Genomic DNA, 11,407 nt, shown 5'->3' with positions numbered 1-11,407 from the left:
TGATAATTGGAGGAGATTTTTGTAGGCAACGAAATCCTCTTTCTTAGCCTTTTTCATTTCGTTTTGTGAATAGCGCAAACTTGTGGCCAATGTTGATCCAAGATCACACTATCACCTCAAATAATTTATGCAAAATATGCAATCATTGGACTCAAAAATTTAATGACCCAAACCCTTTCGGCCTACTCATTTGACTAAGCAACAAAAACATAGCTAGAAACAAGCAACATAGAAAATTCGGAAAATCTTTCTGTCTTTACAAACATGCCGTGAGATTTTTAAGTCTATTTTGCTTCTTTAATACCACTGTTTCAACAAATAATATCACCAAATTTTTCAACCATACACAACTTTTCTTCACTTCGCAACAAATTCTAATAATCTGAATCCATCATAGACCCACTTTGAAACCTGAACTTGTTGAAAACTTGTCACTGTCCACAAATTTCTTTATTCAACTAATGGAAAAATTAAGTAATAATGATCATTGGAAGTAATAATTATAATAATGTTGTGATTCAAATAATGTATATTTTTGAGTTTTTTCATTTATAAAACTACTAATGAAATTCACTAACTTAAATTTCCTTTTCTTTTTAAAAAAGGAATCATCTTAGTTTCTTAAAGATATGAAATCAATGTCAATTGTAAAGTTGGTATTTCTTTTGAAATATTTTAATATTAAATACATAAAATGTTAAATAATTTGCACTTATAGATTGTGAATGGAGTAGTTTCAGAGGTTTTCGTATTTTTTTTTTAAATTCCGATAGATTTATTTTCTCGAGAAGAGGGATTATGAAAGAAATATAATTTTCAACATAAGATTTAAACTTGTGAGGTAATTCTAAGAGAATTATTATTTTTATCTTAATTATTTAATTTATTTTCATAAACTTTGATGGTTGTAATAGGTTATGATCTTAGCTATTCGATTTTCAAGAAAGGAATGAAGTGAAAAAGTAAAGAATGACTTTTGGAGAGTTAGTACGAAATTGTCTTGACCCTTTTTAAAGTATTTTGTGAAAAACATTTGTTCACTTAATTTTGGAATGTACTACTCAAAATGATGATGGTGTAATATGTGGACAAAAACTTTTTTGGACTAAATACATCAGTAGTTCTTATATTTAGTTTGAAATTGAATTTTGTTTTATTTTAGTTTTTAAATTTAAAAAATGAATTAATATATAAAATAACGTGTTAAATGGTATAAAAAAACTTAAATATTAATTTGAAATACCATTTATATATAAAAAATATATATAGTTAGATTAAAAAATTTATATCTAATTATTATTTTTTAAATTTAAAATTTAAATTATATCAAAATTTAAGATATAACGAATTTTAATTTACATTAAAATTTAAAAATTAAAAATTAAAAACATATTTAATCCAATTAATTTAAACAATTCTTTATATAGATCGAAGAATGACTCAGGAAGTGTTTCAAATATTAAAAATTAGATATTTCAAAATCAAAAGAAAAAAAAAAGAATTTTATCAAAGAAATTAAAACCGAACCTTGAAAATTTTAAAAATATCCAAAACACATTTCTTCTTTACAAGTGTAGATGAAAATTACTTTTTTTAATATGCAAGAATTAAAATAAACTTGATGACCTACTAAGTGTGAAAGAAAGAATAAATAACCTTTTAAGAGAAAATAAATAAATAAGTAAAATCCTTTGCATTGCATATATGACAAGACTTTGGATCCTTCCCCACTCAAGTAAGCACATGAATTCATGCGAATGTATTTTCATAGGTTTATTTGACCAAATATTGAGAGACATTTAAATCATTTTATATTTTACCTCTCATTTGTCCACACTCTAAAATCTAGATCTTATTTTATACCTTTTTATGTTTCTTTTTCTTTGATCGTATTATCTATTTTATTTATTATATTTCCTTTCCCTCCTACCTACCTACTACTTCTGTCTACTCTCTGCCGTGTAGAACCTGTTAATGTGAAAATAAAAAATAAAAATAAAAAAACATTTTCAATTTCCACAACAAATTCAACAAAAGGAAAGGTGATACACCATTTCTTCCTCTTCTTCGTCTTCTTCTTCTTCACTTCTTCTCCATTTTCATCATCTCAAATCAAAGTCAAACATAAAACAGAGACATAATTCAACTTCCCTCACACAAACTCTCTCTTCAACCCTTTCTTCTTCTTCACTCTTTCTCAGACAAAGTTCCCTTCTTTTCTCCCTTCTATCAATAACAATTACCCCACTTTCACTTACCCCACAATCCTGCTATCTCAAATCAACCCTCTTTCTTACTCTCTCTCTCTACAACACAAACAAACAAAACACCATTCATTATGTGCAACCCGCCAACACCATGTATTTAACCATTCTTCTTCACCACTTCTGACATAAACAACTCTCTCTCTCCTTCTGTTCCTTCTCTTCGTTTCTCTGCTCTCAAATTACCAGATCCTCTCCCATTTCAAGTCTTCTCTTTCCAACACCCTTTCTCCAAATCCAACAATACTAAAAAGATTCTCTTCACACCATAATTCACACCCAATTTTCTCACTCTTCCTTATTTTCGCTGCTCACCAATTCCCACTTCCCAAGTTCCTATCTTTTCCCCACCCCATAATCGAAAACCTCCAGAATCACCTTCTGCCCCATCTGGGTGCATCTCATTGTTCAATTTCCGCACCCCTCTCTCTCTGGGTTCTTCGTGTTCTTATTCTGGGGATCCCTGAGAGAGGGAAATGTGGGATGTTTTCGTGGCTGGCAAGGATAGTGTCGGCATGCTTGAGACCGGTGAGGCGATATGCGCGTATGAGCAAGGATGACTTCGACGACGCCGCCGCCGCCGGCGACGTGCTCGTGTGGCACCGCGATCTCGAGAAGCACTCCTGCGGGGAGTTCTCCTTCGCCGTCGTGCAGGCCAACGAAGTGATCGAAGATCAGAGCCAGGTGGAGACCGGCGCCGACGCCGTCTTCGTCGGCATCTATGACGGACACGGCGGAGCCGAAGCCTCGCGCTTCATCAACGATCACCTCTTCCATAATCTCATGAGTCAGTCTCCTTTTCCACCTTTCTCAATTCATCAGCAACAGTAGTAATAGTGAGCGAAAGAAAATGTTTTAGGTTCTCTAATTTCATTTCACTCTGGTCAAATTTCCATATTTTCATATCGATTAATTTAGATTTTAAACTCTAAGAAAATTACGTAGATTCAGTACCCTTCTAAAATTCTTTATAGGTTTTAGACTTTGCAGGAGTAAATTTGCATTTTTTTCCAAGTCAAATTTATCAACTTGAAAGTGAAGACCTTGAACTTTGTTGAATAAAAAATATGGAGACTGAAAACACAGGTTTCCATGAAAATTGAGAAAATAGATTAATGGATGTGAGGTAATTCTAGTTTGATGAGTGATGTTGAGATCAAGTGATTTAGTGCTTGATTGGAGAGTTTTGTAGCGTTTAGTAGTTGATTATCAGTCATGCTGGATGGGTTAGCGTAGAGGATATTCTTTTATTTTGTACTAAAAAAATAAGGTTATGGGTTTGTTTTGGGGTGATGTGTGGTTGATTTGGGGGAGGGTTGATCAATGTTGATATTTTGGACCTTTTTGGTTGCTTTAGATTTTGGGTCTTTTTGGTGTTATTTGGATGGACCTTTGGTTTGGCTTATGTGTTTCTGGCTGGCCAGTTCTGTTGTTGGTTTGTAAGTTTTTTGCGGCTACCAGAAACTGAGGAAAATTCAAATTGCTTTCAGAAGAATAGATAGGAATAGGTGGTGGGGTTTATTATTTTTTTTCTTTTTGGTTTTTGAGTGGTGTTCTTTGGATGGAAATCATTATTGAATTTGGATGTGTATGTATTGTACATATCCTAGAAAGGATAGATGAATTTTGTTCTTAAAAATTTGAACCTTTTAGCTTATCATGCAGTTCTTCCTCAATATTAACTTGGTTTTGTGAAAGCGATAATTTTCCTCTTTTACATCAGTCAATCATATGCCTTTTTTTTTTTTCCTTCTTTTGATTAAATACAGTTTTATATTTATGGTTTGCTTTGTTGTGGGAGTGGTAAGGGAGAAGAGGGAAAATCTGTAATGAAGATTAGGTTACTCATACAATCAAGGCACACACTTGACCAAGAAGACCCCTACCTTAGTTTGTCATTTGAAATTAGTATGATTTTTTTACTTTTGTAATTTTGAGTGCTTGGAGTAGGTAACATGATGTTTCTCTTCAAAAAGTTTGAAAATTTGAAAACGTAGTATGGTAGGATTAAGGTCGGCATGCAAATTATTGATTTGCCTGCGAATTCTGGATCCATATGGTTTATGAAATTCCATATTCTCAGTTTTTATTTGCTCATCTCTTCCTTTTTCTTTTCACATATAAATTGATAGCTTCAGACTCAGTTAAAATATGTAGACACTTTTTCTGTCTCACAGGATGCGTATATTTTTATTAATCTGCAACTTTTTTCCCAGTTCTTATTTATTTTGCGAATATGCTTGATACTGCATTGATTCAGGAAGTTGTGTAAGTTTTATGCTGAATCTTATTGCAGGGGTTGCTCAAGAAAATGGTTCTATCACCGAAGATATTATCAGGAATGCTGTTTCTGCTACTGAGGATGGGTTTCTGACTCTTGTTCGAAGGAGTTATGGAATAAAGCCATTGATAGCAGCAATGGGGTCCTGTTGCCTGGTTGGTGTTATCTGGAAAGGAACACTATATATTGCGAATCTCGGAGACTCTCGAGCTGTAATTGGTTCTGTAGGTAGGTCAAACAAGATCATCGCTGAACAGTTGACGAAAGAACACAATGCAAGCAAAGAGGAGGTTAGACGAGAACTCAGGTCTTTGCATCCAGAAGATTCACAAATTGTAGTTATGAAGCAAGGAACATGGCGCATTAAAGGCATCATCCAGGTTTTCTTTTCTCGTTCCAAAGAAATTTCTGTTAATGATGGTTTATGTTGTTGTTGCTGCTCATACTGTTCTGTTTTTGCCTCTCTTTCTGTGTGTAATATCATTTCCCCTTCTGTCTATAAACTGTTGTGGCTTCAATGGAATCAGTTTTCTTCTTCTTAAGGTGTATATGGCTCTATATTTGGTTTCATACCCTTTTCTTCGTTTACACAAAATCATATTTTTGCAAGAACTTGTTTACAGTTCTTTTATGACAAGTGTTTTGGTAGAACTTGCGAAAACATTTATGATCTGTGTCTATAAGCTGTTTTTAGCTTATTTCAACAAGCCCTCTTGGCCTTTTGCTGCTACATTAAATTCTGATTCAGTTTCTATTCTTTCATTTTCTTATGTAATGTGATGCCTACTGTGCTGGTTGTGGTTGCTCATTGTAACTTAAGTTTTCTTGTCCACCCACAATTGAGATCAGGTATCCAGATCTATAGGAGATGCATATTTGAAGCGGCCGGAGTTCTCGTTCGACCCGTCATTCCCACGGTTCCATCTGCCGGAACCTATCCGCCGGCCGGTGCTAACCGCAGAACCATCCATATGTTCAAGAGTCTTACGACCTAATGATAAGTTTGTTATCTTTGCATCTGATGGACTTTGGGAGCACTTGACAAACCAGGAAGCTGCTGAGATTGTTCATAACAATCCACGAACAGTAAGATGCTTTTTTTTTGTTTCCTTCAACCATCTCTTCACTAGTATATGAGAAAAGCCATTAAGCTTTTGTCTTTGTTCATAACAATCCAAGAACACCTTCTCTAACACACTGTTGAAAACCACCAGGGGATTGCAAGAAGGCTTCTTATGGCAGCTTTGAATGAGGCAGCTAGGAAAAGGGAAATGAGATATAAAGATCTTCAGAAGATTGGAAAGGGGATTAGGCGTTTCTTCCATGATGATATCACAGTGGTTGTTGTCTTCATTGACCATGAAATGGGTGGCAAGAAGGTTACAGTTCCTGAGTTGTCCATCAAAGGCTTTATTGACACAGTTGGACCATCAAATTTTAGAAGTTTGCGGGGTTTGGAATGATCACAACAATCACACACTTCCTTTCTGCTACATTCTCCAAAAAGGAAGCTAAAAGAAATTCAATACTTCATTAGACATTTTTGCAGCATCTAATTGTTGTTTATCTTAAACATTTATTCTCACTTAACTTCTACGTTTTAAACTATACTCTGTCTATTGGAAACATGTTTGCTGGTGATAAATTAGGGAAACCATGCTTCTCTCATGCTTTTTCTTTTTTTTTTTTCTCTGGATTGCTGGTGGTACACTTTGCAGTGTGATTGTTTTTATACCCTCATACCTTGTTTGATCGAATGATCTCTATAGCCTAGAGTGTAGTTTTAAGTGCGTATTTGGATTAGAGATTCAATTTTTCTAGAATTAATCTTATGTTTACATCGAAAGTTAATACATCAAATGGCTGTTTCTATTTCTTTTTCAAATTTTGGATGTGATTTTTGAGTAGTGTTAATAACTCGCCTTTTGCACTTTTGGGATTGATTTGAATCATGCAGTTCCAGTTCCAAACTATAGTTGTATTGTTTGATTTAGAGTAAGATGCATTTGCTTTTACATTTACTTTTTTGATAAATTGATTTAAGTAATTTCCTTTCCTAGCATTGATAAGTAAAGATGAATCTAAATTTAATGTTTGATTAAGATTTAAAATTTGAAGTTTGGGAAGCTGTGGTCACAGTGACATTACAGATGGTAATTTTGGCAGAGTTCTAAACTTCAATTTAATCAGAAAATATGTTCAAAAGAAACTATCACATCCAAAAAATTACCATACTTTTAACTTTTATCTCATTTACAAAATTTGAGTCTTTAAATTAGAGTTTTTTTAAAATGTGAGCGTTAAGTTTAGAACTTTTCTTTAACCATTTCGATAAATATATTCCAATAAATTCATACAAAAGAAAGTATTAATCAATTAAAATAAGACGCGTATCAGTGTATTATTTATTATTTAATAGTAGACATTTACTTATATTTTAAATAACATTATCTATTAAAGTAAATTAGTTGTTAAAACTTATTACTTGGTAAATAATTTTTAATAGAATACACAATTAGTCAATTTAACTTAGAGTCATTTGATTATATATGGCTATTAATTAATATATTAGTAATAAATATTGCTTATGTTTTGAATAATATATAATATATTTTCCATTAAAATAAAATGGTACGACGATGTGACAATTAGATTTTGATTTATACGAAACTTCATAAAATTGATCTATTTCGTATGATCTTTCAATTTAATGGCAGGTTGTTTAATTTCACATTCTACACTGTTCCTATCTGATTAGACTTGAACAATACATGTGTATGATAAATTTATTAAGTAGTGTAAGTACAAAAGTTTAACACTTGGCTCAATTGAATATTTTTATAATTAAATATATAGAAAACTTTAATTAATACTAACAAGACTCAGTGACAATGAATTTATAGATGATTAAGCTAAACTTCGCATTTGTTCTTTCTGTTAACGTCAGTAAGTAATTAATTATTCATTTTTGAGGTTGTTTGGTCTGCTTTTGCTATTTCTGGGAAGTTACTTTGTGCTAGTCTTGGGTTCTTATCCACCCAATTAGGCTTATTTTTCAATTTATCTTTCGTAATACCAATTTTCCTTTTAGACTTTGTTGTCTTCTTACAACCAAATTCAGATCACAATCTCTTATCCTGTTTGGTTGGTGATCTTCTTTCTCTAATTCTTATACGTGGCAAGTTGTTATTCTTCTATATAGCTTTATTGTGTGACTGAGATGGTGGAAAATCATGCTGCTCATATGATCCATTTTTAAATTTCTTCAACTGCAGGAAAAAATTAACACTAACATAATGGTAAATGCTTTATTATGATATCACATGCAAAGTTGGCAAAATATCAATTATTATGATGAAAGATTGGCCCGTGAACAACAAGGACTCTTCGTTCACAGAACAATAAATCAAGAACATACTACTATTCTAATCAAAATACTTAGGACCATTTGATTCAACCAAATCAAATCAATGACAATACACAGCTCTTCTACTACAAAATGGCAATGAAAGGAAGAAAAAAAACAAAAAAGAATCTTATATATATATTATCATGCTTTGCTTTAATGCTCTTATCCAAAATATCGAAAAAGGAAAACACAAAAACATGGTCAAAAAATGGTAAAGAATAGAAAACGAAACTTCCTCAACCAGTATATGGTAATTCAGGAGTATGGATTATATATTAAAGTTTCCTGGACTCTCTGCATCTTTAGAAGCATTTCCTGTGGACGATTGAGGGGCCTGATTCATCATATTCTGCCTTTGCAATCCACATCTGTTCTCAAGAAAGAAAGAGATACCATGAATACTTGAAATTGTAATCAGAAAAAGAATAAGATCAGTACTAAGATTGTGTTTACAACTTCTTTTGGTTCTTTGCTTAATATGGAGAAGTTGAACCAAACACAGTTATAAAAAGAATACAGAGAATAAAAGTATTTTCTTTATGAAAAAACCAAAAGGAGCTTTTACAAAAGTTAATTAGAAAAGCTTCTTCTTTCAAGGAAGAACAAAGAAGTTGTTCCATTACCATACAAGTACATTGGTTTCTCATCCATTTTTATTTAAACCAGTTTCCTTTCCCTTTAACTGAGTTATGTTGGTTTTTTCTGTTTTTCTTTTCCCTTAACTACATTGGTCTCTGCATATTTTCCAAATAGAATTTTCTGCGTCATCTATACAAAAGCAACACAAATTTCATTCACATGTAATTGAAGCAAAGTGCTGTACCTGTTGGAAGGTGCTGAGGGATGCCAAAATGGAGCCTCCAATCCAGACACTGTACTTCCTCTCTGGTGGTGCCACCACCTTAATCTTCATGCTGCTTGGGGCCAATGCTGTGATCTCCTTGCTCATCCTATCAGCAATGCCAGGAAACATTGTTGAACCACCACTCAACACAATGTTACCATAGAGATCCTTCCTGATGTCAACATCGCACTTCATGATGGAGTTGTATGTGGTTTCATGAATGCCAGAAGATTCCATCCCTATCATGGATGGCTGGAAGAGAACTTCAGGGCAACGGAACCTTTCAGCACCGATCGTTATCACCTGTCCATCAGGTAGCTCATAGCTCTTCTCAACAGCTGAGCTTGTTTTTGATGTCTCTAGCTCTTGCTCAAAGTCAAGAGCAATGTAGGCTAACTTCTCCTTAACATCTCTCACAATTTCTCTCTCAGCAGTAGTGGTGAAAGAGTAGCCACGCTCGGTTAAGATTTTCATGAGGGCATCAGTCAGATCACGCCCTGCAAGATCCAAACGCAGGATTGCATGTGGCAAGGAATACCCTTCATAGATTGGAACTGTGTGGCTCACACCGTCACCAGAGTCCAGAACAATACCTGTGTGAAAAAGCATAAAAAGTTAAAAACCATTTTTTGCAAACTATTTTAATGTCAACGAAGTCCCTCAGATCTCATAGTCTCAACTAACATTCATGTCAAACTGCACTAGTAATGAAATCATAAAACGTATGACATCATTGATTCCCACAAACTTTACCAGAAACCAAGAAAAGGAAGAGCAGATACAGAAGAATGTTTACCAGTTGTACGACCACTAGCATAAAGGGAAAGCACTGCCTGGATGGCAACATACATAGCTGGAGTGTTGAAGGTCTCAAACATAATCTGTGTCATTTTCTCTCTGTTGGCCTTGGGATTGAGTGGTGCTTCTGTGAGGAGAACAGGGTGCTCTTCTGGGGCCACACGTAACTCATTGTAGAAAGTGTGATGCCAGATCTTTTCCATATCATCCCAGTTGTTAACTATGCCATGCTCAATTGGGTATTTCAGAGTCAAAATACCTCTCTTGGATTGAGCCTCATCACCAACATAAGCATCCTTTTGTCCCATTCCAACCATCACACCAGTGTGACGCGGACGACCCACAATGCTAGGGAACACAGCCCTTGGAGCATCATCTCCAGCAAATCCAGCCTGCAAAATTTAACATAAATCAACACCAAAACAGAAAGATCATTAACAACCAAAACCCGTTAATCAGAGTTTCAGAAAAGGTCTGCAATCGCCATTTCAGTTGCACTATCTGCAGTTTTTCACATGATGCCGTGACAATTGCACAAACATTTAGTCTGCAATTTCTCACAGCATTAACATGACGAAAGTGCAACTATGACCGCAATTCAAACCTTGCCTATAAGAAAGATCAAAGAGGAACACACACTAATCGATCCATATTTATATATATACCTTGACCATTCCAGTTCCATTATCACAAACAAGAGGTTGGATATCCTCACCATCTGCCATCTTTTATTGATTGCTGCAAAACGCACCAAACATTACAAAAACTCTCATAAAACAATGAAACAGAAACAAGAACGATTCATGTGTCTCCCTAAGATACAATGTAAGATCTGGGGTTATTATACGTGTCACATGATGATAAAGATCAGTAAAAAACATAACAATTCATGATCATCACACCCAAAAAATGCTGCATTTTCAACATGATCAGAGTCTCACATAAAAAGTATCAAGGTAATGAGTGTAGAAGGAGTGCAAATTGTTACGAGATTAATTGTCACCTTCGAAGAATTGATGATGGAATGTTTGAAATAAGGATAGAAGAAAGTGGAGAATGTGTTGTTATGAGTACCTTAGAATTTCCGAAATGAAGGAAGCTACGTGTACGTGACTTCTGTGTTGCGCTTTCTATTTTTAAGGAACGTGCTTTTGTGTGGCTGAGGTATCAGCAGTAGTGTGGTTTAAAAAAGGAAAGTTGTGCCAAATGAAATGCGACTCAAATGAACCGCAAATGTCATATAGGAAGATCCTGACCGTCCCTTTCCTTTCCGATCATCTCATCCTCGCGCGTCACGTTTATTGTTGGAAATAGCTGGCACCTTTTCTCACATCAAATACATAAAATTATTATTGACTTTAATTTTTCTAAACCAGCCCCTAATCTAAATTATTCACAATTTATTTGGATCGGGAAAAAATAACATTAAATTTAAATTAGAAAAAAAATTGAATTATTTTTTATTTTTTAAAGATAAATTTTACCTTAACAAGAAATAGAATTTTTTTTATAGTTTGATTCTCTACATTTACACCATAAAAAATGTACAAAAAATTAAGACATTCTTTCTAATAAAAGGGCATTTTTTGTCTGAAAATAGTAAAGTGATTCCTCTTAAATTATTTTCTCCCAAGAAGTGGGAGCTATTCCCTTTCTCTCTTTTACTTTTCCCTACCATTCAATTCTATGAGATCTTCATTTTCTTTTCATTTATTGTATTTAAAAGAATGGCTGAATTATGCAATGACAAAGTTTTACTGCACTAACATAAATTAAATTTACTGTGTACAATAATGTCTTAGTTTTTACAA

At 33.8% G+C, this 11,407-nt stretch overlaps 2 protein-coding genes across 4 annotated transcripts; one reads left to right on the top strand and one right to left on the bottom strand.

Moving 5' to 3' along the window:
- Window positions 1-2,058: 2,058 nt before the first annotated feature.
- On the top strand, window positions 2,059-6,302 carry LOC114189680 (probable protein phosphatase 2C 43). Its single transcript, XM_028078313.1, has 4 exons — window positions 2,059-3,051; window positions 4,561-4,925; window positions 5,395-5,631; window positions 5,760-6,302. Exons 1-4 carry the CDS (start codon window positions 2,748-2,750, stop codon window positions 6,006-6,008), a joined length of 1,155 nt encoding a protein of 384 aa, XP_027934114.1. The 5' UTR covers window positions 2,059-2,747; the 3' UTR covers window positions 6,009-6,302.
- Window positions 6,303-7,971: 1,669 nt separating this feature from the next.
- On the bottom strand, window positions 7,972-10,777 carry LOC114189681 (actin-like). 3 transcript variants are annotated; one of them, XM_028078316.1, is made up of 5 exons: window positions 10,671-10,777; window positions 10,262-10,334; window positions 9,595-9,988; window positions 8,778-9,391; window positions 7,972-8,322 (listed from the first exon to the last, which is right to left on the bottom strand). In XM_028078316.1, the coding sequence occupies exons 2-5, from the start codon at window positions 10,319-10,321 to the stop codon at window positions 8,257-8,259; spliced, it is 1,134 nt and encodes a 377-aa protein (XP_027934117.1). In that variant the 5' UTR covers window positions 10,322-10,334; window positions 10,671-10,777; the 3' UTR covers window positions 7,972-8,256. The 3 variants fall into 3 exon arrangements, with proteins under 3 accessions (XP_027934117.1, XP_027934115.1, XP_027934116.1); XM_028078314.1 differs by having other exon boundaries at window positions 8,093-8,322; window positions 10,600-10,691; XM_028078315.1 differs by lacking the exon at window positions 10,671-10,777 and adding an exon at window positions 10,538-10,625 and having other exon boundaries at window positions 8,093-8,322.
- Window positions 10,778-11,407: the final 630 nt, after the last annotated feature.

Source organism: Vigna unguiculata, chromosome 7 (assembly GCF_004118075.2).
Source record: "Vigna unguiculata cultivar IT97K-499-35 chromosome 7, ASM411807v1, whole genome shotgun sequence".
In the NCBI taxonomy this organism is placed as follows: domain Eukaryota; kingdom Viridiplantae; phylum Streptophyta; class Magnoliopsida; order Fabales; family Fabaceae; genus Vigna; species Vigna unguiculata.
This window is presented reverse-complemented; position numbering and strand designations above follow the sequence as displayed.

Coding starts and splice junctions, on each gene's coding strand:
- LOC114189680 (XM_028078313.1), top strand. CDS start 2,748: ATGTTTTCGTGGCTGGCAAGGATAGTGTCGGCATGCTTGAGACCGGTG. Junction 3,052..4,560: donor CCTCTTCCATAATCTCATGA/GTCAGTCTCCTT, acceptor ATCTTATTGCAG/GGGTTGCTCAAGAAAATGGT. Junction 4,926..5,394: donor GCATTAAAGGCATCATCCAG/GTTTTCTTTTCT, acceptor AATTGAGATCAG/GTATCCAGATCTATAGGAGA.
- LOC114189681 (XM_028078316.1), bottom strand. CDS start 10,321: ATGGCAGATGGTGAGGATATCCAACCTCTTGTTTGTGATAATGGAACT. Junction 9,989..10,261: donor ATGGAACTGGAATGGTCAAG/GTATATATATAA, acceptor TAAATTTTGCAG/GCTGGATTTGCTGGAGATGA. Junction 8,323..8,777: donor CCCTCAGCACCTTCCAACAG/GTACAGCACTTT, acceptor TCTTGAGAACAG/ATGTGGATTGCAAAGGCAGA.